This window comes from Notolabrus celidotus, chromosome 7, assembly GCF_009762535.1.
Source record: "Notolabrus celidotus isolate fNotCel1 chromosome 7, fNotCel1.pri, whole genome shotgun sequence".
In the NCBI taxonomy this organism is placed as follows: domain Eukaryota; kingdom Metazoa; phylum Chordata; class Actinopteri; order Labriformes; family Labridae; genus Notolabrus; species Notolabrus celidotus.
The window spans coordinates 13,265,002-13,292,946 of NC_048278.1; the positions used below are offsets into that span (position 1 = coordinate 13,265,002).

A 27,945-nucleotide genomic window follows, 5' to 3' on the forward strand; every position below is an offset into this window, starting at 1 on the left:
GTATGATCAGGCTGTCCCTATCCTCACCTTTGCTATTCAGAATTGATTACCGTTGTCAATGGGATTTGACCAATCAAAATCAAGTATTTAACACACCCCAGTGATTAGTAAGAAAGCCAGGAATCAAATAATAATTGACATTCTGGTGTGTCACCTGTCCTTTATCTTCCTACTAAGTTTTTGCATGTTCAAGTTTCCCTTTCTCATCTTTCCTCCCCTTTTCCTTGGGTTTCCTCTCTCTCTCCCTCCCTCCCTCCCTCTCTCTCTTTGCCTAAATGTCTCTCTCTTCCCCTGATTCTCTGTCTTTCTCTGGGCTTCAGGACTCCTGTTAGTTGTTCCTGGTAGAGTGAAGCAGCTGCATTATCTAAATACATTATTGATGCACGCAGCACTCTCACTAACGCGCACAAACACATGCACACATTCACACAAACTTCAACTGCTCACTCACATAATAAAAACATAGGCCTACATACGCTCATAAAACCAAACACAGTGTTGCACAAAGACGCACACATGCACAATCACAAAGAGCATGTGCCTCAATTTGTTTTTGAATGTGAGTGGGTGCAATAGGGTAAGAGAGAACGGCTGCACACGTGCATGCTGTCTTTATGACGGAGAACCCAGCTGATTCTCCCCGACAACGTTTTTTCTAAGGGAAGATAAAGCAGTCGTTCTGTTTGAAACGCACATGACTAAAATTAGGCAGAGCCTCCATGGGCAATCACATGCTGAGCAAATATTTTAGTGTGTGCTTGCTTAACACCCAGAGGTACTTTAGGAGGAGTTTGAACACACTGAGAAGAAGCTGCAGGAACATCAATCTTTAAAAAACTGAGTTATCCAAAAAGAGATATTTAGAGCAGCAGGATAATGTGACACAGAGGATTGTGAGGAGGAAAAAAATGATGAAAGGTAGAGAGAGGTGGCGATTTAAGGGGAGGGGAAAGAAGAGGTAGAAGGGGAGGGACTGAAGAGTTCCCAGCATCTCTTTTCGCAGGGCTTTGTAAGGGTCTCATTAAATATGGATGGTGTTTGGAGCAGGGCGGGGGCAAGTGGGACTCCACAAACAGCTCAAGCAGCCTGGGCAGGCCCATCCTGCTGCGATGAAGCCCTACTGTCTTTTTTGCCTTTTCTGTCCCTTCGTCATCCTCTTCTCATCTTCTCAACTTACTTTGCTGTCCCACATTTTTTCCTCCTCATTTATTTTATTTTTTCCGCCCCTCTCTCTCTGCCATTGTCTATCTGTGTAAACTCTGATGATGAAGTGCATCTTTTATTATCACTTGGTCTGCCAGCGCTTTTCTTTTCCCTTTACACAATGTCTCTCTTCTCCTCCTATCCCCCTCTTCCTCCTCTGTGCTGGCTCCTCTCATCCCTGCTCCTCTCTGTCTCTGCTCTCTTTATGTTCTCTCAGTCTGTTTGATGATTGCCGAGATGTCTGATTAGCACGTGTGGATGAAAAGGAACGCTCCCCTGTATTGTTCAGTCCCCTCCTCATAGCTGTCTGTTCCTTTCAAATGAAAATTGCATGCTTCATAAAACGGTCATTGTCAGTGCTATCTAACGCTTCATTTATTTTGCCTGTCTGTAAACTTGTCCATCCATCAACCTGACCAGCTTTTTTCTGGAACTGCCAGACTATTCTGACTCTATGATTCAGCCTACGAGTCTTTATTCTGACGTTGTGTTTCCCTCCAGGAGATGAAGGCACGTCACGCTGCTCCTCTTCAGCAGAGCCATGGACGGAGAAAAAGCAGAGCGGGGCTGTAACTGGCGCCTTCATGGAGCCCTGATACGCAGGGCAGAGAGCAGGTGTGTGTATGTATGTCACTGTTTCTAAGTCAGTAAACACAAATGTGAAGCAGGGTTTGTTTGTATGTGTACACAAATAGAAAGATGACAAGATTAGAGGATTAAGGAGTGAACGAGACAGACAGACAGGGGGAAGAAGTGAGTTGTGAAACAGATATAGATAGTGTGTGTGCTGTAGTTTTAAGTAAGTCTGTTACCCTACACAAACCTGTCAGGTTTCAGTGAAGCTCAGTATAATCTGGCTCAGCAGGAGTGACGCACAAAGTCCCTGTCACAGCCCACAGACACTCTCCGTAATCCCATTTGCCTGCTCTGAGTGTGAGGTTGAACACACACATATATGTGTGTGTGTGCATTCCGGGCATTATGAAAAAGTTCTCATTAAATGGGTCCATTTTGTAGCATATGCTGTACACATACTTATACGAATCATAACCTCTGAAAACCGTGAGAAGTGCAATTTAAAGGAAACATAATTACTGTGAGTATTACAATGTGACCTATTTAAAGTGTTAATATTACTTAGAAGTGTTATTATTATTATTATTATTATTATTATTATTATTATTATTATTATTATTATTATTATTATTATTATTATTATTATTATTGTTATTATTATTATTATTATAACAACAACAACAATAACAATATTAATATAAATAATGATTGGTCACTGAACTCAATGCCTTAACCTAACAGACAGTGGACATTCCTAACCCTAACCTTTGGGTCATAATGCAATATATCCCCTCTCCCAGACCTTTGCCCTAATCCTAACCAGTCAGGTTTAGTGCCTAACCCTAACCCATAGTACTGGTCATTATTATTATTATTATTATTATTATTATTATTATTATTATTATTATTATTATTATTATTATTATTATTATTATTATTATTATTGTTATTGTTATTGTTGTTGTTGTTTCTGCCCACATGAACAAACAAATCTTGATGGTTTGCAGATCTCATATGAAGTTCTGTAAATGATAAGATTCAGAATATCAGTTCCTGTGCAATGGGTTTGACATGGATGACACTGCCTATTATTATTTGACTATTTCCACTTTTACTCACTGCTGATGCCAGCACCTAGTGTGATTATAACTTGCTTTATCATTCAAAGAACATTGTCAACAGCACATAATATGAAATATGTGAACTAAATGTCATGTCTTTCTGAAACTTTGGATGTTTAGTGTGTAGCTGACTACTTTTTCACCGGAAATAATTCATTTGAAATCAATGGTACATGTTCAGTAAGTGTGGGATTCAGACACACATAGAGAGGATATGGATAGAGTGAGAAAAGGTGTCAAAGAGAAGGAATGAATTTACAAGCCAGAGCTCAAGTGGGGGCTGCAGGGGATAATCTATAAGTGGTGCTGCAGCCCCATCAGTCAATTTGTGAGTGTTTGTGTATTTCTCTGCAGCACTTGTTACCCTGCCCATTCCCGGCCTTAGCATCAGAGGAAAAATCTATCCCCAAAACACCTCATTGCTGCAAGATTTACATTAGTTTCCCAAAACATCTGTCTCAGAGGAATGCAAACTCAATAAAGTTAAAATGAAACTGCAAAGTAAAAACTATAAATTAACCAAACTTTTGGACTACTATTTGTGTACAGGGTGAAATTAAAAGCTTTATAACTATTTCAACCAACTCAAACGGAGTTAAGAAATCACTATGTCAGCAAATATATTCTTTTTTTGGGATAATTTTAGTGAATTGTTGTTGGCAAATATGTAATTTCAATGCATTCATTTTGCCATGCAATAACTTGACGACAGCGCATTTAAAGGAGCACTATAAAAAAACTGCATGCACAATAGTCTGACTGTGCAGCTTTGAGAATAAAGGCCAGAAACCCCTGGATGCTTCAACAGGGCTGTGTTTCAGACATCTCATCGACTGATAGTGATCAGGTGTTTCAATGGGGCCTGTGTATCTAGCGTTTTTCATGGGGACTGTGAAGTACTGCACATTTGTAAAATTATTTTAGCTGCTCTATATTTATGAATGAGGTATGACTTCAAATTCACTGTTGACGCCTGTGAATTATTGATGCATCTTGTGATAGAAGCAGACTTCCCGATGAAGGCTGGTCTAAATATAAACTTTAATATACGTTTAAGGTCTTTTCAATGGGGGTCATATTTATTTTTCAACACCTCTGTAGTGCAAAACACACACTAAAACCTTCAAAATACTCTACATAGAATTATTTCCTTTTTGACAATTTTAGAGTTTTGTAGCTGTTTGGGTCATCACTGAAACATTGTAGTGGGTCATCACTGAAAAGAGTAAACTCTATGAATTACAATTTAGATAAATTCAGTGTGGACAGAGGAATATGAAAGGGGGGGTCTACAGAGTATGTCAGGTTGTGTTCTCTCTATATGGTTTATTCTTAATGTGTTTGATATTTTGGCAACACAATAAGTCATTAACCTAGGTGTAACATCAGTTGTACTGCTGCTTCCAGTAGCACACCACAATTATGAAAACATTCATGGTAAGGGGTCGACATTATTGACACATTTAATTTCAGCATGGCTAGGTTTTATTAAACTTGGATGATGAAAATGACTATTACTTTTGCTTTTCTGACAATATGGTTATAGTGAGAATAAAAAAAAATGATAATGACAAATTATCTCTATTTGAACATTGTGTGACCCCAACTAATAAAATGACAATTGCAATTCTAACTAGAGTTCAAGCTTAGCTGTAAAAACAAAAAGTGACTTTACAAGGTGACCTGTTCAATGCAGTTGTCTGAATGACACACTTGTGAACTTGAGAGATGAAAGTGTCTTTCTAGAGAGGTTGTTTAGGGCATTTAAATCTAAATTAGAATGACATTAATTAGAATCTGTGCAGATTTCAGCCTTTCCCTGTATTATGAATCATAGATGTAAAAGAAACAGAAATTATATGAAATATGGCGTGTAATCCTCTGAGGCCAGAGTTTCTCTTTCAGCTATTTTTCTGCAGTTGTGTTTGAGTAGAGACACCAATGATACATGTCAGAAATCTGATTCCTCCTCCAGTTTAACAATAATCTAATAGAAAGAGAGGAAGGGGGAAACACATGGGATTCTGTGGCAAAAAATGCGGCTGCAAAAAAATCAAGAGTGAAGAAAGAGTCCGTTAATAATAGTATACTAGAGCAGTGTGACAGAAACATTTGGTTTGTTTTATCTCTATCGTGAAACAACTCTGACGTAATGCTAAAGTTACAGATGTACTCATGTGAACTTATCACCCAGTTACATGAATAATCCCAGAGAGAGCTTTACACTCCTCCCCACAGCAGGGATGCCAGATTGGCCCCTGAGTTGTAACTGTGCCAGCATCAACATCCAGGTCACTAGGTAGCACAAGTACCTGACAGCACATACTTTAGCTGTAGAAGGTTTAAAGACATGTTTTAAAATCTATATCTACAAAAAAGTAATCTAACTTTAGCTTCTATTTTGAGTGCTTTAACCTTCACAGATCTTTTACCCTTTGCATCATGAGCAACAAGAATAGAAATCAGAAAAAATTCTGCAACCCCATTTCCACTAAAATTGGATGCTGCAAGTGTTTATAGAAATAGAATTGGTTTGACATTTTTAACCCTGTATTTTAAATACCCTGTTATAGTTTTATGAAAAATATATGCCTATTTGATGCCAGCAACACACTTAAAAGAAATTGGAACAGAGACAGCAGGATACGTTTGTACAATGTAAAAAAAAAAACTAAAATAGGAATATCCGCCAACTAATAAGGTTATATTTGGAACAGGTTGGGGACGTGACTGAGTATTAAAAGGCAATCCAAAATGCAGGTTTAAAATGTACCATCCAGAGGGAAATCGAGAAACACCAGTGATGAGCCAATCCATGGACTGAGAGGAAGAAGAAAACCATCCTGTGGTTTTACAACACTATGGCTCAGTAGTAGAAGAGCCTGGGGTTCCTATACTGGCCTGCCTGTAGTCCTGACTTGTCACCAACTGAAAACTTTTGAATGAATCAAAAATTATAACAAAGGAGATCCTGAATTGTTAAGCAATTTAAATCCTATATCAGGCAAGAATGGGAAAACATTTCACTTTCAGAAACTGGTCTCCTCAGTTCCCAAATATTTAAACAAGAGGTGATGCAACACAATGGTAAATATGCCCCTTTCCCAACTTCTTTGAAACCTGTTGCTGGCATCATATTAAAAGTCATATAAGTGATTTGTTGTCTTTGCAAGACTTTCAATCAAATAAAGAGTTGAAATGATTTGCAACAAATCAAATTAAGATCATAGTAACATTTTACACAGAGTTCAAACTTTTGGAATTGGGGTTGTACCAAATGATACATGATATGATGTCAGTTTTATGCAGTCTTTTTAACTTATTTTTAGTAAAGTACTGAATAATTCAGTGTCTTTCAGAATGTTTCTAGCTTTTTGAAAAACGTATTAAATTAAGCATGGATAAGACTGAAAGAACCAGCTGACATGTAGTATATACTGTTAGTAGACACTAATGCCAACTAATGGTTATGAAGTGTGTGCTGTACACACTGAAATGAAATTCATACTGGAACAACATACACTTGTATTCCCTGAACCGCCTGACTTGGGTAATTCCTACATTTTTGTTAATTCAAAAATAATTATGTTGCACAGGGTAGATATGAAGCTAAGAGCTTTCACATCTGAACTGTCCACTCTTGAATTCTTGTTTGTTCTTCTGTTTTCTTTTGGTGGTCTCAGGTTGGTACTTGTTCTCGTGCAACAAAAATGACAGTGACAGCTTGACAAGGAGAGTCTGTTCTGTATGACGTACTAAATATTTGGTTTCCAACTGATCAAAAGATCTGTCTTGAAAAATATTTTCAAAGCAAACCATAGGAATGCAAACTGTTAAACTGATAACCATAGTAATACATGTACATTAGCTTGATGCTGCCAATGATGCAGACTCTAGACTTTTCATGAAAAGCTTCAGGATGAGAAATATGATGCGTCTTCTGTGTGTTATTGTGAGAGCAGAGCACAGTATGATATTCAGCAGCCTCTAATGTTACACCTTTTAAAAAAAAACTGCCGACATTTCTTGCCTTCATCTCTTATCTTGAAATGCTGTGACTGCAAAACTGGAATAGCTATGCAACCTCAACACTATTTTACCCAAGGAGACTGAATGATTGGACCTCAGTGCTTGTACCTCATCAGTAAAGTTAATCAAAGCTGCATGTTTTTAGGATAAGATGAGATTAGGTGTCAAACATTAAGATGCAAAAACATTTGGCTGTGATCCATCCCATTCCATCTAGTTTCAGAGTGGATTAACACCTGTGGAAATCCAGGATAGAGCTTTTGTGTGCAGTAAATGTCATGAGATGAGCATGCTGGTGAGCTAGCTTGACTATTCTGACCCGACAAACCTGGGTACACCCCCCCTTTTGTCTCTGTAACCGGAGAAGGGAGATACTGAAAGCGAGGCAAACAGGAAGAGTGAGCCATGCAAGAGATTCAAGTGAGGAGGGGCAGACGGGATGAAAAGCCACAGAGAGAAGAAGGAGAGGGGTTTTTGCTGATAGATGGATGGATAATGTGCTCATGAGTCAAAATCCCCCTGGAGACATTGCTGTGTCTGTGTCACTCGCCACAGTCATCACTGAGACCTCCTTCCCTCTCACTTTTTCACACTTCTCTGTTTCCTGTCAGCTTCTCATTCACTATCTGTCCCACACTGTAACTAAAAACTAACAGGATATTACTGAGTATCATATTTTTTTTTCAGATACCAAACTCCCCCTCTCCTCACTCTCCTTACTTCCTCTCTCTCCAGCCTCTTGTTTTCACTAATGGATGGTACTAATGCCATCATCATCATCAGCGTCCATCTGGGGGTGATTCCTTCCTGCATCTACTCACTAAGGGAAATAACAGGCCAGCTGAGATCATTCACTCATTCACTCACTCGTGTATGAATTCAATCAATTATATCCATCTGTTCACTCTTTTGGATTTGCACCTGATCAATTTATTTCTGTAAATGATTCATTCAATCAGTAGTTCATTTATTCCTTCACTCTTAAAATGCCTTTCTGTCTGTTATCCAGACTAACTATATGAAACCTTACAAGTGAATGAGTATCTTTTACCCCGTCACAGTCTCGTGGATTTAACCTTTAACAATGTAAAGGGGTATTCGGTAACAGCTAATGATCAAATCTTTGTCTGACCGCTTCAGTCATCAGACAGCAAGGATGGGTTTTTGTGCGCGTGTTTTTTGTGTGTGTGTGTGGATGTGGGTGTCTCCAGTGAGTCAGAGGAAGACATTAAAAGCAAATGCTTGTATTCCCCAGTAATGTTTGGGCCCTTTGACAAGCCTTTGCTAGTTTAGTAAAGAAGCACGACTTAAACCGTAACAGTTAACCACTCCCTCACAACAAAGCATGGACCATTGTTTTGTTTTTTTTAACACTGAATCAATTTAACAACCATATTTGAAGATTTACAGACTAAATTTGTTTGAATAATTTGCATTTATTACATATCCAATTAAGCTTAAATAATAACTTTCACTATCAGTAAAGATGGAGTGTAGGCTCCCAGAGTGTCATCTGTAAAACATACTACTAGAGCTGAAAGACCACAAGCAGTGGTTGACTAAATGAGTCTGCTATAACTATGGATGCCCCAAAGCGACTTGTTTCCTTGTTTTAACATTATTTTTAATTCCGACTGACCGATGAGTCTGAGCACAATTTACAGGATCACAAAGTCTGTGGGTAAACAAAGCAAAAATTAGTTTGCGGACTGTGGCTAGAGTTAGCAGAGCTAGCACCACCTGCCTTTGGTTCTCTTTGCAGGTTGAAACCTACATTTCTGCACTTATCACACATTGCTCTGGTTGAGTGTTTAAATGCCAGTTTGCTGTCTTTCTGTATTTCCCTCTTCCCCTCTTTCCAACCTCATACGGTCGAGGCAGATGGCTGTCTACCATGATACTGGCTCTGCCTGAGGTTTCTGCCTGTTTAAAGGAAGTTGTCCTTGCCACTGTAACTTGCTTAATGCTTCAAAGTGCAATGCTCATGGTGGATTAAGATGAGATAAGACAGTCCTGCCTTTAAGATGTGACTAGATCTTATCCTGACTTGATATTGGGTCTTTGTGATTAATATAACAGAGACTACAGTCTAGACTTGCTTGTAAAACGTCTTGAGATAACATTTGTTGTGGTTTGGTGCTGCTAAATACAGATTGATTAATTGATTTAACCAGATAGCCTACACACAACTTTATTTACAAACCAATAGAAAACCATACTGCACTACAGGGTGCTGTCTGTCATCTGCGCTTGGTTACGCTTGGTAGTAGAGCATTATAGCATTATGGCAGGGTTAGGGTTAGTGGAGGGTGGCTAGATACAGCTTAGACACAACATAGGACAGCAGTGTGGGCCTATTACAATACAAACACCAATAACTTGTTAATCCAACCAGTAAATCTGGTGCAAATTAATCAAGGCAGCAATGTTAAATCTTTTTTGTCAACTAGCCATATCTCTGCAAACTATTCTGAAAATGAATTCTTCCTTTAGAACAAGCTTTATTTTTAACTAAGGCCAAAAGACCAAACATCTGTTGAATGTGTCAGATATGAATTATATTTCTTTGGAAATAAATAACTGTCCAGTATATAACTTTAGGTTTGTCACTGTTGTTTACACAAAGCAAGTGATCTGAATCGGTCACTTAAAGCTCTGACGTCTGCTTATGATATTTGTTCAATATTTTAAAAAGTGTAAGCAATTTATTCATTAATCACCTTACTGAAATTATATCACGCTGATCTATGAGGTAAACAGTTGTTTGTCACAGCACTGAATTCAATAGCCTCCTTTGTATAAGCCAGACAAGTGCATTGATGCCTTTAGACCCTTTTTGGGTTTAACCTGATCTTACATAGGCTTCACAAAGGCCCATTAACTCATGTTACATGCCCATATAACAGCCCCACTAAACCCCACAGACACCAGAGGTTACCCATGTCCATTACATGCTGCTCCCCAACCCACAACAGCCAGTCGATAAACATTTAGAACAACCACCTGCCTCCCAGCAAACACATCAGGGACCCATTTAGAGGAGGGACCATTTTTACTGATAATTTAGCACTAATGATGGTGATGTTTATGGAGGCTTGAACCCACCATGCAATTGGCTCATAACTTGGGCTAAGAGCCGATTAGGCCGCGAGTCCACAAGTCAAGTCAAGTCAAATTTAATCATAAAGCACATTGCAAAACTACTCACAGTGACTAAAGTGCACTACAACCATGGAGACAACAGAATGAAATAAAAATACCAACAGAGCACCCACATACACAATTATCTACATATAATGAATACAATACTGGATGAAATATAGGAACAAAACAATTAAGAGTTAGGATAAAAACAGAAAAAGTAAAAAAAAAACTGCAAGACACTTAAATGTGTCTTATATGGATAAGTAGACTGTTCCATAGCTTAGTAGCAGCCACAGCAGAGGCTCCATCCCTCTGTTTTTAAGTCTGGATCTTAGGATTTTGAATAACAGTGGTGAGTTAACCTCGGTCGTCTAACTGGAGTGTCCTAGTGAAGGAGATCAGCAAGATAAGAAAGTAACAATCAGTTTAAAGCCTTAAAAACAATCTATAAAATCTTAAATCAATCCCAAAACAGACAGGAAGCTAATGCAGTGGCGAAAATCAGTGGGACTTTTTTTTCCCTCTTAGCAGACATGCAGACAAGTGACATCATTGTTGGCTATAACCCACATTGTGTGTGTGTGTGTGTGTGTGTGTGTGTGTGTGTGTGTGTGTGTGTGTGTGTGTGTGTGTGTGTGTGTGTGTGTGTGTGTGTGTGTGTGTGTGTGTGTGTGTGTGTGTGTGTGTGTGTATCTGCTCTGCCCATGAATCTGAGCATGTTGTTTTGACTCCTGCTTTTAAATTAGATCATATCAAGGGAGCAGATAACTCCTAAAATCTGATTCTCTGTTGATTGTATGCTGCGGCTGCCATGAGGGATGTATAATGGCTGGGATTTGGGTTTGGCTGATACTGAGTACCTTACGTGTGTCATTGTTAGGGGTAGACTGAACGCCTCCCTAAGTGGACAAAAAAGGTTCTTTGGCATGATTCTTCTGGAGATTAAGTTAAATGTCTTGACAATAAAACAAACACCCTTGGAAACAGTGGCTTTCCAGGTATTGTAAGTAGCCCTACAACTGATTGGCATATAGCTGACAGTTTTTGCTAACACAAAGGTAGGATTGAGGGCCCAGAAGGAGACTCGCACACAAGAGCAGGTGAGTTTTGAAAATAGTTTACTCACAAAAAAGAAAAAACTGTACAAAACAAAATCACTCTAACAGATTACTAAAACTGAGAGGCTAAACCTGAACTACAATAATGCAGGCAAAGACTGTAGATAACAGCTCACTACTACTACTCAACAAAATAGCTGATATTCTGGCAGCAGCCTGCTGCTAGCACCCAGCCAATATCCCCCTCTGATTGCTGATCTGCCTTAGCTGTGAACCCAGCAGGACAGAGCACACAGGTGTGCTGATCCTGTGGCAACTGAAAGGGGGAGAAGACAAAAAAAAACACAACAGGATAAATATATCCATAAGAAATAAAAACTATATAAATTAAATGAACAGTCTAACATTCACAGAGGAGGGATCGTGATGTGCTCCCCTTGAAGGCAGTGTAGCTCCCTTTTTCTTCATCAAAGGACAATATCTATTGCTGACACAGGACAAAGTAAACATGATATTTGAATAAGATATCACTGAGAGTTATAGTATAAGCTGTGTGTCAAACTTACTGAGACAGTTAGAAATAGTGTTGTTACCTCCATCTAGACCAAAACTGTAAGATGTTTTGGCACAAACCTTCCTCTCATTCTTTTCAATTTTTAACTCTTCAGGTTCAACAAGTTTCATTTTACAAAAGGTGTCCCTTTAAATATGATCTGTGATATGCAAGTGAGAAGACAGAAAGGTTGAGACATATAGCAACAATATTTGATGACAATAATACTTTTTATTTAATAATATCAGTGTTTTTGTAAGATTTTTAATTTGAAAATGCTCCCTGTTAGCGCCCAGCCTTAAAGGGCAAATCCTGATTGAATATAATTGCAAGGTTTCAATCAGTGTTTAGAGGCTAGCTTAATGGCTAATATCATTGGAAAATCTGCGCCTGATTGCGCTGTGCAGTTAATCACAAATTCTTCATGATCTGGGTATAACTGTTAGCAATATACTCATTGTAATAGTCTATTTTCATCAGTTTTGATGACAAAAATGGTCTTGCATATACAAAAAATGCTTCCTCTCTCAGTATATTACCTGTTGGATGCAGGCCTGGATATAGTAGTCATACTTTCACAACATTTCGTTGGAGCTGGATGAAGCTCAAACTAGCTGTCAGCTACCTGTAGAAAAATAAGTGTCAATTTAGTGGAGAAAGAAAAAAATGGGATTTATTTTTTAGGACTCAGGAGAAACATAAGGCAGACACAGGTTTTGTGTTAAAAATGGAGAACAGCAGAGAGACACAAAATGAAAGTTAAAGGTAATGTGCACTGTGTAATGATTGTTCGTTTTTCACACTTAATATTGCAATATTGAACATTGCCATCCCATGTTGCATCCATGTCTGTATTTTTTTAAGACATCTTGCCCCATGGATAAGTATTGTCATCTGCACAACAGTGAATATGAAAGTAGTGCTTCCTGACAAAATCATGGGAGGAATTGTATATGCATTGAATAAAACTGGTCCAAGCACTTAACTTTGGTGTGCATGAACATTTCATCATTAACATGGAAAAACTGAAATCAATTACATTACTAGGAAAACACAGAGCAATTGAATTAACTGTTTGAATGACACCTTTAACCTTTGCCTCCTGCAGGTAAATGGAGGTGCAGGACAGGAGCCGCTCCCCGTCCCGTAGGACCAGCCGGGTAGAACAGGTGGTTGGACGATGGCTGAGACGGTCCAGAGATTTGGGCAGCAGGTCTCACTCCCTGACCAGGTACACTTCTGCATCTGTCTTATTCAAATGCATTACTTTGATTGCCTGTTATGGCTGACCAGGACATTCTAAAGTTTGCATTACAGACCCACAGCTATAGCTTTTTTTCCCAACAAATGATTGTGCAATATTTTGTTAGTGTTACATTTCTTTAGACTTCCTCTCCTCCGTTTATGACATACACCGATATGTTGTTGTACAAAATAGGGCTTTTTTAAAATTTCTATGTCCACCCGCTCTTCTGCAGAGATCGGGCTGCAGTGGAAGGGAAGTCAGCAGAGTCCAGTGGCTCCGATCAGAGGAATTACCCCTTCCGCTTTAATGTTCAGATTTCACGGGACCCAAGCCTCAACTCCCATGGCCTCGTTCTCTCCTCCCAGATCCCCATCTTGGTGCAGGAGGTCACTCCAGGTACAAAGGATGTATGCAATGAAAACAGAAGAGGGTAAAGCAGAGCATTATTACAAAAGCTGATGCAATTAAAATAAGCAATAGATTTAGTTTCAGCCCCTCTTTCATTTGAGTGTCTCTTCTGATGAGAGAATTATAAAACTGATCATTGAACATTGAATCAAAGTGGGCTGATACCATGTGAGAGTCTAGATGTGTAAATACATGGTTCTTCTATAAGCAGATATGTAACCTACTTGCAGGAGGGAGTTTATTTTCATTGCTGACACAGCATGTTTAGCTCAGCCTAGCTACGTCTGCTTTCTACCTCTCAGTTTCCACAACACCGTCCTGTGGTGATGGTGGACAATGTGCCACCTTTCATTGCCAAGGTCTGCAGTGTTTTGGTCTGCTCTGTCTTTGTGTTCTGCAAAACAAGCACAGTTGCTACGTTTGACTTCAGAGGCTGTGAATCCCTGTGGCAGCAGCCTTGGCATGACCTGCCCCACTGACTGGAGAGTTAGGGCAATAAAAGGCCTGCATAGTATAAGGAAAAATGGTTGAGTGCCATAACATTGTTCACTGTTGGGATTATAATATGATGTTTGATAAAGTGACAGCTACTATAGTCTGCATGCTAGCAGTACAGCTTCTCTGTCTTTGTCTCTGTGTTTTTTCACAGTATCTGTACTGCTAACACATCATTTAGCTGAATACAAAAGAATTTCAATTAGCAGAAGAGCAGAGCTGAGCACATGTCTGTCAACCCATTAATCATTTATTATTGGCTTTTCTTTTTAGATTAACTTTTAACATGAACATTCATTTGAAAAATGATTATTGAAACCTTTAACAAAGGTCGTATGCCTTTGCTCAAGTTGTTTGCGATCCATTTTACAATGTAAGAGCAGGGTTTGTATCCTTCTTCTTTCTCTGGAATACAACCTCAGAGTAGATGCTTGAGTGATGAGAATTACAGCTCTTATTAATAATCCAGATCATATGGCTCAACAGAAAACGGCTGTTTCGGCTCCCAAACGGATGTTCATAGTACATGTTCATGTTTGGCTAACGAGAGCTGGCTCTTAGAGCCAAATCGTTTGCTATCAACATATAGGATACTCTCCACCTCAGTGTAGATTCTGTTTACTGCCACAGTGCTGCTTTTCTGCAGTGAAGTCAGGTAACACAAAAATAACAATGTTAAAGAAAACTGAATTTAACAGCAGTTAACAGAGTTCCATTTTTTGATTTTTGACTGTGCCCACCTGCACTTTAAATTTCAGGTCAACCACATTTTCTTACCCCTTTCTCCTTCTTAGCCATAGTGTGTTTCATTGGTTAAATGTAAGATTCTTTGGAGAACTCTGCTGTACAGCATTGGTGTGTCACTAGAGACAAACTGAAAGGGTGTTAAAATGAACTACTTTCAGTTCTTTCAGGAGCAGCTTGTTTTTCTATTTTTCCTGTTCTTCTTGTTTTGCATAGAGCAAGTCTTTTCTGCAAATGTAATTGTGGAACTACACCAAAACACTACAGGCCCCTGGCCATTGTACTAGGCAATCCCTGAAAGCTGAAAACTCAAAGGGAGCTGATACTTTTTGCTCATACTGCAAACAAAAAGTTGAGATGGCAAAGAAACTTTGCCATGGCATTGATGTGTGTGCATGTCGTGTTTCAGTGGGACAGTGGGAGAATTATTGTCGGTAACTTAATGAGTCAAACAGACTTTATAAAAATAAACTTTTTTCCTTGTATTTAGGCTCTCAGACAGAACCTTCTCCTGGACATTTTACTGAAGCATGTACTTCTTCCATTCAAATGCCTAAAAAACTCAATTTGATATGATATATAATAGGTGGATTGGGATTAGGGTGCTGCGGCCCTCAGCAAAGCAGATAGGGTGCTAATACAGCTGTAGGTGTGTTTGAGAATCTTTACTAGAACGGACAAATCCATAACAAAGGTCATTTTTAAGGACAGAGTTATGTGTCCGTAACTGTAAGTGAACATATCACCTCAACTGGATATTATCACACAACTAGCCACAGGGCATGATGATAATTAGAATGCTTTATTATGCTGAATATGCATTTTACACTCAGATAGTGGTGCTTATTTTGCATTTTAAAGCATTAATTGCAGAAAGACTTACAGCACTTAATGGTTACTTTTGCTGCATGATTTTTAAGGACTTTTCAAAATCTTACATCTAAAGCAGAGCTGCAGTCTCACAGTCCCTCAATATCTTTCCTAAAATAGAACTAATTATCATCCCATACAGTAGCTCTTCATTTAATCCTGTTGTAGCCTTCATAATTTTCATTTAATCACACAGTTTAGAGCTGCTGCATAACTGTATGCATAGTTAATCTTTCAAACATTACTAGAACAGTTGTGAACCAAATGGCTGCTTTTGCTGATAGTGTTTCCTCATGCGTTAAATGTACACCACTCCTCTTTTATTTTGATTCTATCTTTTTAACTATAGAGCAGCTGGATGTTTGTCCTGACTCATAAGTTCATTGTTTCTTGTTTGAACACAGGTGAAAAATAAGTGTAGCATGGAAAATCAAAGGTCAATTGGCAACACAACACAAGGGTAATCCCTAGTTTACAGATCAGTTTGAGTAAAATCAGTCAGTGATACCTTTATATTCTTACAGAGTATGTGACAGGAAGACTGAGTTCCTCACAAGAAGCAAAATAAAAACAATCACTGCTGCATATTTGAATTCCCTAATTTCATAACTGACGTCATACTTTAATTTAAAGTAGATAAATAATCTTAATACGTGTGTGTTATATTCTGCTTATATCCATATACTGAAGTGTCTCAGTTTGATTCTGAGCTGCAGAGCCCCAAGGATTTGAATCCCCCTGAGGTCTGGGGTCAGGATACCTCTCTTTCTCCTTTCTCAAGTCTGCTCTTTCACTATCTGATTCTGCTTGTCCCCAATACACACATAGACAAAAACACAGACTCTCTCTCACTCTCTCTCACACACACACAGACAAGATCAAACACACTCTTGCTTGTGTCCCCAGTGGCTCCACTGAGTCTTGGCTCAGTTTTTCTTTCTCTGTCTCTGCAGCATGTGCTGCAGCATCTTGACAGTGAAATATGAGTCCTTTGTTTTAAAAGCATTTTAAGAGCCAACAGTGTCACCTGCATCTGTCTTTGTTGGATGCTTCAGCAAGAAATAACATGTACCACTATTGGATAACTTGAAATTCAGTAGTTATGTGATGTTGTGCAATAAAACTATGACATGGATGCTGTTGATAATAGTTTGTCAATGGCAGGGAGTTATTTTCAGAGGCAGCTGTGGGATAAATGTATTTGTGCACCAGAAACTAGTATTAAAGCTGGGGTTGGTAGTCACATTTAGATACACTTTTTGTTATACTGGTTAAAATGATCTTTATGTCCCGATCGCACTCAATACATAATGTGTTCTTAAAAAAGAGTAGAAAATTTTTCAGAACTTAATAAAAAGAGTTTGAAAAAAAAATAGAGCGGAAAAAAGCTGCTATCTACAGCCTGTAAAAGTTAAAGAGTAAACCTGGGAAACACCAACCAATCCCTGACGTTAGGATACAATTTATGAAACCAATCAAATTCTGCCCTGCCGTTCTGCCCGCCTCCTGCGCATACATTTCATGTTTGTTTGTGTTTTTAACTTTCAGTATGATAATGATTTGGTGTTTTCTTACTGCTGAGTGAGACATAAGTTGATGTAGTGCAAAACACAAACGATGTGCTGAGGACCGGTTTTGAATCAGTCACGTTCATATGGTCGCGAATCAGCGGCGCTTGTGCATGTGAGCGGGGGCGTCGTTTTGGAGGAGCTCCGAGGGCGGGAGGGGTTCTGAGGAAATGCTACATTCAAAATCATTCTAGTTTTGTGTGGTTACCAACCCTAGCTTTTATACTAGAAGTTTTCAGTACAACATCTGTATTTTTGTGCTCATATCTGTATTGATTCATGTGAGGTTTACAAAAGCTCAGGCCAAGGACAGGGAAGCCTTTTTGATTGGTACACTAAAGTACAGTGACAACCTATAGCCAGGGAAAATTCTTAAAAATGAAGTCACAGTTTGACTTGTTTAATCAAGTTTGTATGAAATACAGAGCTGGTGTAAGCCATTATGTATATAACACTTTTCATACATACATGCATGCAGCACCAAGTGCTTCACGGATGAACAGACTGACAAAAATAACAACAATAGGTAAAATCATAATGACTAAAACAATAATAAACGACTTAGGCAATAATTAAAGACTAAACAGTAATAAAAGAATAAGGTTCTGTGAAGACATTTTAATACATCAGCACATGAAAATGATTTACAGATGAGTTCCCTTTCCGTAACTGAAATATTGTTGAACTCACCTTCACTCCGCTAGTGAAATAATCAAGAACCGTCCTTGTTCAAAATAAAAAAAAATTAAAAAACAGTTGCACTGAAGTTAATTTACTCACGTTATTAGAATTATATAGGGAAACCATGTTTTAAGTAAAATGCCCCCTCTGTTGCTGCGCCAAAACCACAATAGTCTGAAGAGATTTTTTTCAATTCTTGCAAAAATCTGGATCATAGTCAGATCAAATGTGGAGATTCATTTATATGCTTTATAACAAGAAAAATACTTAGCAGAATTTCTCCCATTTATTGTATTGGGTCCAGATGTGTCAAATGTTACATACACATTAAATAAAACATCAAACTATGCCCCATGCCATGTCTAGATATATTTGTCTGGAGTGTTACCCAGGCTGTGGCATATTAACACTCTATGTTATTGAAACATAATAAATACAGCTGATATTAGTAATGCAAAATGTTTTGCTTTCAAAATACAGCATCAACCATACTGGAAAATATATCTTAACTCAATATTCCGATAATATCAAAGTGGTCAGACAATATACAGTAAGGTGTTTGAGGTAGTTTGTGCAGAACCTACCTTTAATTTGTACACAATAGCAGACAGTACTATCAATGTAGTTGGAGGAAATCATCTCCATCTGCACACTTCTTCAATCTGTTTTCCCTTATGAAGTGATAAAGCACACTGCAATACATCCCTGAAGCAAATGATGAGAGAAAAGACAACTTTGCTGACATTCTGAGAAAATGCCAACTTTAAGGAAAAGTGTAAAACACTGAAAATATTTGAGGACCACAAATAAGGTATATAAATATACAGCAAATAATAAGTGCACAGCTATTAGATTGCAGCTCTTTCTGTGGTTGTTTGGTTTGGATTGTCTGACTAAAAATGATGCAAAGTTGTGAGATGAAAGGACATCATCGGAATAAAAGCTGCTGCCTGTCGGTCCAGTGGGTTACAGCATGAATGTAGGCAAATGAAAACACCCTCAGGCATGACGACACAAGGACATTTTGTGTAACCAGGTGGTCCTGCAGATGGTCGGCTCGTCCCTGGCGACCAGCTAGTGAAGATCAATAACGTCGCTGCCGATGACCTGACCCCTGAGCAAGCTGCTGAAATAATCAGGTCTGCTCTGACAGCTGCACACACATACACACACATATTTCAAGCATATATAGTATTAACAACACCTTGAACAGCATTTAAAATGAGCATTCTTAATTTTTTTTTCAGGGAGTGTCAAGATTCGTTGACAATGACCGTCCTCAGAACAATGCTGGTAAGTCTGCTGCAAGTGCACACACTGCACACACACACACACGCGCATGCACGCACGCACGCATGCACGCACGCACGCACACACGCACGCATGCACGCATGCACGCACGCACACACACACACACACACACACACACACACACACACACACACACACACACATTCATGTAAAAGTTAAACTGTTGGACATTTGCTCCAGCTGCATTTGAAATTAGCATTTCTTGTTACCTTTTTAAAATCAAACACATACACAGACATGTGTATTCATGATGGGGAATAATGGATCAAGTGTCTCTGTACACAAGGGATTTTAAAGCTGTTGTCAACAAAGCCATTAATCAGTATGTCGATGAAGCCTAGGGCTGAGCTTCATTGCTAACAAGCCTCTCGTCAAGGTCTCACCACTATATCAGTGTTAACAGCCACAAGATGTTACACCCTCTGACACAACCCCCACCAAAAGAGGCACACTTGATCACTCAGTCTACTGTATGTGTGTTTGTGTGTGTGTACTGCTTGTGTGTGCTGAGGGGTTGTGGACTTAAATCTGTAAGGGTGGCGGATGTGTTTGCACTTAGGTGGAGAAGATCGGTAAATAAATGGCTCCTCTGTGATTCTCATCATCGGCTCTGCTGATGGAGGCACCTTTCAGTTTGATTCATGACCTACTGCTCCTCCAAAAATCATTACGGAGCATTTAAGGAATTATTACCTTTTCTCAGAAAATAGTTCCCCCGTAGGTTTGTTGGTGGGTGAAAAATATCAGCATGAGTTCTGAATGAAAGCAAGGGTTAGTAATACATACTTTCAAAAAAATCATAAAGTGAAGTAGAGGGAGGATTGTTTCTTTAAGTATTTTGTATGCATTAACTGCTTCTGCAGTAATAAATGCAACACTGTACTTATCTTTGTTTATGAGCTACAGTGCATTACATTAATATTAATACACAATGGATATCCTCTTCATATGAATCACTTGATTGAACTGCATTTATTTCAATATTCATGTTGACCTGAAGTGTAAAAGATTACTAAGATTACCATCAATGCACTTTTTAAGTGAATGGACCAAAGTGTATACAGTAAGAACATGTCTAATTCTTATCCAGTCGGGAGAGACTTCAGTTATTTATCGTACAAGTTTTGGAAAAATATATGTGAACAAATTTAAAAAATAAGAGAGATGTGTAATGGTGATTAGACTCCATCGTGTTGTCCTCATCTACTCTAAGGGGTAATGAGGCAGAGCAGGACAGGATGCTTTCTATTGAGTCTAGACGCTGGGGGTTTGTGGTGGCGGATGAAGGATGCAGGATGAGCTGAGGAGCTGCAGCTGGACACTGATGAGATGAGCCGGAGGTGACTGCGTTGGAGGAAAGCTGCAGCTTTCGAAGTGACAAACACCCGGAAAACGACTGAGGATTGAAAGCGGAACAGAGGAGAACAGACTTAAGTTTTGGCAGCAGGGTGATTGGTCAATAGAGGTTGAGGCTAAATCTGGTTGTGTAGCACAGATTGAGCTGATCACCAGAACAGGAAGAGGAAGAAAGGGCCAGCGATAGAGAGAGGGATTGATGTGAATGAATGATGATTTAAGAATGAATGAATGAATTATGAAACAGTCTTCTTGCTTGAACTTACTCTTAACTTCATTTAGACAAGTTATAAACTACTCTCATTTTGATTAAGAATCCAGTATCCACATCATTATCTGACAAACTTCATAAACAAAGCTTACTCTTATTATATAACAAAAACTGTATGGTTGATAAAGTTACCTTCTTGTTTGAATAAAGCAGTTCGTTCAAATTTCTTTGCAGTATTTCTGTATGCAAATGTTTGAGTCTGATTGTTTCTGTTGTTGAAACGTTGTTCTGCTGCCATTGTTGGTGATGTCTCCCTGGGAAAAAGATCTCTCATCTCAATGGGTCTTAAATTAAAGAAACCTCTGTGGTAACACTTTATATTAACTACACACTTTTAAGCATTAGTTAAGCATTAATTAAGCATCAATTAATACTTAACTCATCATCTGTAAAGCATTGTTCATACATTAATATTCATTTATATATCATGTACAAACACAATTATAAATGTTTTATTATTCATGAATATGACTCTCTATAATGTGTTAACTAACTCTTTGTTCATACTTTATAAATTATGGATTCACCAATTACAAATGAGCTATTATGGTAATTATAAACCATAAACACATTTACAGGTTATGATTCTAACATTTAGTAAAGGTTAGTGAACACCTTATTACATAGCAAATTATGATTAATTAAGGTAGTCACAAAGGACTTATAAGCTGCTTGTTCATGGTTTTGTGAGCTGATCTAAAGTGAGGACTTTTTATGGTTTACAATTACCATAATAGCTCATTTGTAATTGGTGAATCCATTATTTATAAAGTATCTACAAAGAGTTAGTTAACACATTATAGAGAGTCATATTCATAAATAATAAAACATTTATAACTGTGTTTGTACATGATATATAAATGAGTATTAATGTATGAACAATGCTTTACAGATGATGAGTTAAGTATCAATTAATGCTTAATTAATGCTTAAAAGTGTGTAGTTAATACAAAGTGTTACCACCTCTGTCATAGAATTGATTCTGACTGCAACTCTCCATCGAACACAAAGAAACCCAGTCAACTTTCTAAGAGTAAGCTTTGATGAAATGCTTCCTGCAGGCTGTGTATCATTTTCTTCCCCTCATGCTTCACTTTGATTCTCCACAAACACAGCTGCATTGCTGATTAAATTGTATAAAAGTATTTTGACAACCTTATTTATTGGTTTGTGTTTCTCTCAGGGACCAAAGTCATCATTCATCACACCAGAGAAGAGGGCCAAGCTCAGGTCCAACCCAGTGAAAGTTCACTTTGCAGAGGAAGTGGAAGTCAATGGACACTCTCAGGTGAGTTATAGAGAACACGTATGGAGTTATTCTGCACCTTTAATGCTTGTAATGTACAAGTTAGCCCTAAATTGCATTCCTCCTTTTCATTGGTGGCTCATCCTAAATATTTGGCAGAGTTTTCTGAGTCAATGTTCATCACTTTCAGTAATAACTGTAAACCATTGTTAGTAACCAGGTATGGAAGCAATGTAAAGGTAACTGTATAGGCTGGAGGCACATGCTTACAGGATTACATTTAAAAAGTTAGTTCTATATTTATTTAGGATTGAATTTAGCTTTTATTAAGAAAGCCCAACCAAAACAATAAATCTGGTGTATGGGTGTGCTCTATTTCGAAAAATGTTCGGCGCATTACTTTGCCTTCAGGGAGCCACTTTGTTTAAGCACTATTTGCAGACAAACGCATGTTCTTCTTCTGACTGCTGTGCACTGATAAGCTGTATAGGTCTGTGATGCACGAGTCAACTTGACTTTTGCCCAGCACACTCATATATTGTGAATTTTTATACTTGCATCTCAGTCTGACATAATTTTGAGCAGCAATGCTGAATGTTATCAGGTTGACACAGTAATGATTTTCATTCTCAGACAACAGCTAACACAGTGAATTTATGATAAGGTGAATATATTCGCTAGACCAGGGGTTGTGACATTAGGTAACAAAAAGAACCAAAATGCACATCCGTTCAGCATTTCTTGTTATCCGACTTAACTTTTATAAATTGAAGCAAGTAAGTAACACAGCTGCACTCAGTACGGCAGGTAACTCTGGATGGTGAGTGATTGAGACTGCAGCCGTATGTGAGACGCTGGTATCCTCTAATTCAGAGAGACCCTGAGGCCTCATATTACCAAGTCTCACTCGTGAAAGTAGTAGCTCTGTGAATTTGTGAGCTCACAGTTTACACGCCTAAACCACCAGGTAACTTGGGGTCCCTGCTGCTTTGTAGTGGGCACAGAAGTGTCTCCCCTCTCTCCTTCAATCCATAGAGTCTCTTCTTCATCTGTACACTCCAGTTCATACAGGTATCTTCTTGGTTCCACAATAAATAGCAAGTCAGAGTGACTCATTTTTTAGTTTGGTTGTATTCGTTGGTTTGCAACTTTTTGTGGTTGTACTCCATAAGATGAAACGTCTGCAAGTACAATGTCAATTCAATAAAGAAGCAGTATTTCATTTTCTTTGGGTGCATATAAGGTTGTCAGAATTCCTGTGCATGCTGTAGAATGATGCGTTCTAATTGCTCAGTATGATTCCATGCAGTATGCAGTTTTCCTCTCATAAGCTTGGCTCTGGTTGGTTCCCATCCTGCCAGCGGATGTGAAATTAGCTGCATGAGGAAACCACAGAGGCTGAAGTGTCCATTACTGATCACAGAGAAAACAAGGATCGATGTCTCCCTCATCTTCTAGTCTTAATGTCTGTGATTACAGGTCAATAAGCATAAGATCAAGGAGGGAGATAGAGATGGAGGTAGATAGGGGAGAGATTGAGTGGGGGTGGAGTGGGGGCTCTTTTAGGCATTGTTAAACGGGAGAAAAACAAAAGTAATGGAGCTCTTCCTATGAACTTCAGAGCATATTGACATCAGTTCTGTATTAGATCTTTGTCAATACAGAACAACCCTCTCTAAAATGATGAAAAAATAGGTGGGGTAATGTTAGAGAAGATGACTCAACACGGTGAAGCAGATGTGCAGACAGAAATAGACCATGAAATATGATGGGCCGAGCTTTAAATGAGACGAGACTGAGCTCTCTCTTTTTCCTTGTCTAAGTTTGTTGTAAAATGTGCAGCTGTTTAGATTTCTATTAATTTAAGATTACAGAAATACTTTGTTTCCAGGTAATGTTTATTAGATGTTTTAAGATAATTCCTAAAATTACAACGTCCTTTAAATGTGCATTTCAAGCAGCCTGTTTCAAATGGTGCATAAGAAAAACTGCAAAAAAACTTCATGTTTTTCAGATTCTGTTTTAATTTATTCGCCAACACTTCCATCTCGTCGAAAGTGCAATGGAAACAGACTTGATAAATAAATCATGGCATACATTAGGCATGTGACTAGACACTGAAGCAATGAAAAATTACTGCAGACAGAAACATCAAATCCGTATGGAGAGAGGAGCAGACTGTGACATTCCTCTCATTAATACGAGACAAACAGAAAGGTTTTTAGATGTTTAAAATCTCTCTCTAATATCATAATCTCTCTTCTTCTGCAATGACTCAGTGACACCAGACTGAATAATTAATGCCACCAAACAGAATCAGAGCCAAACTCTAGCAAACAGAACCAGAACCAAACTCAACCAAACAGAGCCAGAACCAACTCAAACAAACAGATCTAGAACCAACTCAAGCAAACAGAACCAGAACCAAACTCAAGCTAACAGAACCAGAACCAATCTCAAGCAAACAGAACCAGAACTTAACTCAAGCTAACAGAAGCAGAACCAAGTCAAGCAAACAGAATCAGAACCAACTCAAACAAACAGATCTAGAACCAACTCAAGCAAACAGAGCCAGAACCAAACTCAAGCTAACAGAACCAGAACCAAACTCAACCAAACAGAACCAGAACCAGCTCAAACAAACAGATCTAGAACCAACTCAAGCAAACAGAACCTGAACCAACTTAAGCTAACAGAAACAGAACCAAACTCAAGCAAACAGATCAAGAACCAACTTATGCAAACAGAAACAGCACCAAACTCAAATAAACAGAACCAGAACAGAACTCAAGCAAACAGAACCAGAACTTAACTCAAGCTAACAGAACCAGAACCAAGTCAAGCAAACAGAACCAGAACCAAACTCAAGCAAACAGAAACAGAACCAGAACCAAACTCAAGCTAACAGAACCAGAACCAAGTCAAGCTAACAGAACCAGAACCAAGTCAAGCTAACAGAACCAGAACAGAACTCAAGCAAACAGAACCAGAACAAAACTCAAGCAAACTGAACCAGAACCAACTAATGCAAACAGAACCAGAACCAGAACTCAAGCAAACAGAACTATAACCAACTCAAGCAAACAGAACCAGAACCAAACTCAAGTAAACAGAACCAGAACTTAACTCAAGCTAACAGAACCAAAACCAAGTCAAGCAAACAGAACCAGAACCAAACTCAAGCAAACAGAACCAGAACAAAGTCAAGCAAACAGATCCAGAACCAACTCAAACAAACAGAACCAGAATTAAACTCAACCAAAAAGAACCAGAACCAAGTCAAGCAAACAGATCCAGAACCAAGTCAAGCAAACAGAACCAGAACCAACTCAAGCAAATAGAGCTAGAACCAAAATCAAGCAAACAGAACCAGAACCAGAACCAAACTTAAGCAAACAGAACCAACATAAGCAAATAGAATTAGAACCAAACTCAAGCAAACAGAACCAGAACTTAACTCAAGCTAACAGAACCAGAACCAAGTCAAGCTAACAGAACCAGAACCAAGTCCAGCAAATAGAGCTAGAACCAACTCAAGCAAACAGAGCCAGAACCAAACTCAAGCTAACAGAACCAGAACCAGCTCAAACAAACAGATCTAGAACCAACTCAAGCAAACAGAACCTGAAACAACTTAAGCTAACAGAAACAGAACCAAACTCAAGCAAACAGATCCAGAACCAACTTATGCAAACAGAAACAGAACCAAACTCAAATAAACAGAACGAGAACAGAACTCAAGCAAACAGAACCAGAACTTAACTCAAGCTAACAGAACCAGAACCAAGTCAAGCAAACAGAACTAGAACCAAACTCAAGCAAACAGAAACAGAACCAGAACCAAACTCAAGCTAACAGAACCAGAACAAAGTCAAGCTAACAGAACCAGAACAGAACTCAAGCAAACAGAACCAGAACCAAACTCATGCAAACAGAACCAGAACCAAACTCAAGCAAACAGAACCAGAACCAAACTCAAGCAAACAGAACCAGAACCAAACTCAAGCAAACAGAACCAGAACAAAGTCAAGCAAACAGATCCAGAACCAATTCAAGCAAACAGAACCAGAATTAAACTCAACCAAAAAGAACCAGAACCAAGTCAAGCAAACAGAACCAGAACCAAGTCAAGCAAACAGAACCAGAACCAACTCAAGTAAATAGAGCTAGAACCAAAATCAAGCAAACAGAACCAGAACTAGAACCAAACTTAAGCAAACAGAACCAACGTAAGCAAATAGAATTAGAACCAAACTCAAGCAAACAGAACCAGAACCAACTCAAGCAAACAGAACCAGAACCAAGTCAAGCTAACAGAACCAGAACCAAGTCAAGCAAATAGAGCTAGAACCAAAATCAAGCAAACCGAAACAGAACCAGAACCAATATTAAGCAAACAGAACCAACATAAGCAAAAACAAACAGAACCAGAACCAGAGCACTAGGCACAAGCAGCGGAAGGAAAAACTTCTTATTCACTAAAAGCATCGGCTCTGAGTGCCGCAGCTCTTGATCATGACACAGCACTTAGGATAAGGGTTAGGGTTATGATTAGGGTTAAGGTTAGGGTTAGGATTAGGGTTAGGGTTAGGGTTAGGGTAATGATTGGGGTAAGGATTTGGGTTATGATTGGGATTAGGATTAGGGTTATGATTGGGGTTAGGATTAGGGTTAGGGTTATGATTGGGGTAAGGATTAGGGTTATGATTGGGGTTAGGATTAGGGTTAGGGTTATGATTGGGGTAAGGATTAGGGTTATGATTGGGGTTAGGATTAGGGTTAGGGTTATGATTGGGTTAAGGATTAGGGTTATGATTGGGGTTAGGATTAGGGTTAGGATTAGGGTTATGATTGGGGTTAGGATTAGGGTTAGGGTTGTGATTGGGGTAAGGATTAGGCTTAGCAACACCTACATTCTCGCACTTTACAATTTAGGTCAAAAGATAGTGAGAGCATGCGCGTGTGCGTGCGTGTGTGTGTGTGTGTGTGTGTGTGTGTGTGTGTGTGTGTGTGTGTGTGTGTGTGTGTGTGTGTGTGTGTGTGTGTGTGTGTGTGTGATTGGGGTGAAATATGTCACACAGTTGCAAAGAAACAATTAGTATTTGACACTTCTGGCTCCTTTTAGCCTCCACTTTGACTGCCGGGTCAAATTGACCCATGAACAGTATCTATGCAATATGAACATGCAGGGGGGGTTGCAAATATGTGAAAGGAACCATTTTTATTTTATATGTTGATAACGCTAATCAAGGGAAGTAGTAGAAGTTTCATACCGAAAAAACACTTAACAATGTTTTTTATATATATTTTTTTACTTTGAAATGGGTCAACCCGACCCTGAACATAACAGGAGGGTTAAAATTTAATTTAAAAAATCAGTCTCTTAAAAATTACTTTGACCTAAAATGTACTATTCAACTGTTTGTATGTAGCTGTATGTAGGTTTTCTATATCTTGGTACTGAGTACATTATCATATGTTTTTGTTTCATTGACTATATATTAATATGGACAGCATATTTTCATCTCCCCCCTCTGTAAAAAGTTTTGGAGCGTTCTCAACAGACAAACACTCTGCTTTCAATCATTGTCTGTGTGTGTTATCTAACTGTCATGCTGATTTAATCCACTTGAAGCAGCAGCTTTACGATGCTTACACTTCATCCGACATGCTCCCTGACCCCTGACCTCTTGTTTGATTCACAGGGCAACTCACTGCTCTTCCTGCCTAATGTTCTGAAAGTATATCTGGAGAACGGGCAGACCAAGGCCTTCAAATTTGAACCTAACACCACAGTCAAGGTATTATGCAATAACACAGTCATGTTGTTATTTATTCCTATTTGTAACCACCTCTATGCCTTCTATGTCCCAAATACTAAACAACCATAGAGGAGTTTTATTTTGTACGTTTATGGTGTTGTTTGTGATGTTCCCATGTTATGGTGTTTTTCTGTGGTCCTTTATCTGAACACTCACATGTTGGTTTGTTTGTCAAAAATTAAAACTGAAGCAGAAGTCTGTTGCTGCATTCACTTCACTTCAGCAGCTATGTACCTTGATGTT

General features: G+C 38.6%; 1 protein-coding gene across 2 annotated transcripts in view; it reads left to right on the top strand.

The window, feature by feature from the left end:
• The window catches only part of LOC117816554 (FERM and PDZ domain-containing protein 1), a 52,556-nt gene that overhangs the window by 9,878 nt on the left and 14,733 nt on the right, over positions 1-27,945 (top strand). For both annotated transcript variants that reach the window (XM_034688878.1, XM_034688880.1), the window contains 7 exons: positions 1,705-1,818; positions 12,793-12,915; positions 13,163-13,326; positions 18,733-18,835; positions 18,944-18,989; positions 21,818-21,922; positions 27,586-27,681. In XM_034688878.1, the coding sequence (XP_034544769.1) occupies positions 12,797-12,915; positions 13,163-13,326; positions 18,733-18,835; positions 18,944-18,989; positions 21,818-21,922; positions 27,586-27,681 (633 nt within the window). In that variant the 5' untranslated portion in view covers positions 1,705-1,818; positions 12,793-12,796. The remainder of the gene's footprint in view (positions 1-1,704; positions 1,819-12,792; positions 12,916-13,162; positions 13,327-18,732; positions 18,836-18,943; positions 18,990-21,817; positions 21,923-27,585; positions 27,682-27,945) is intronic.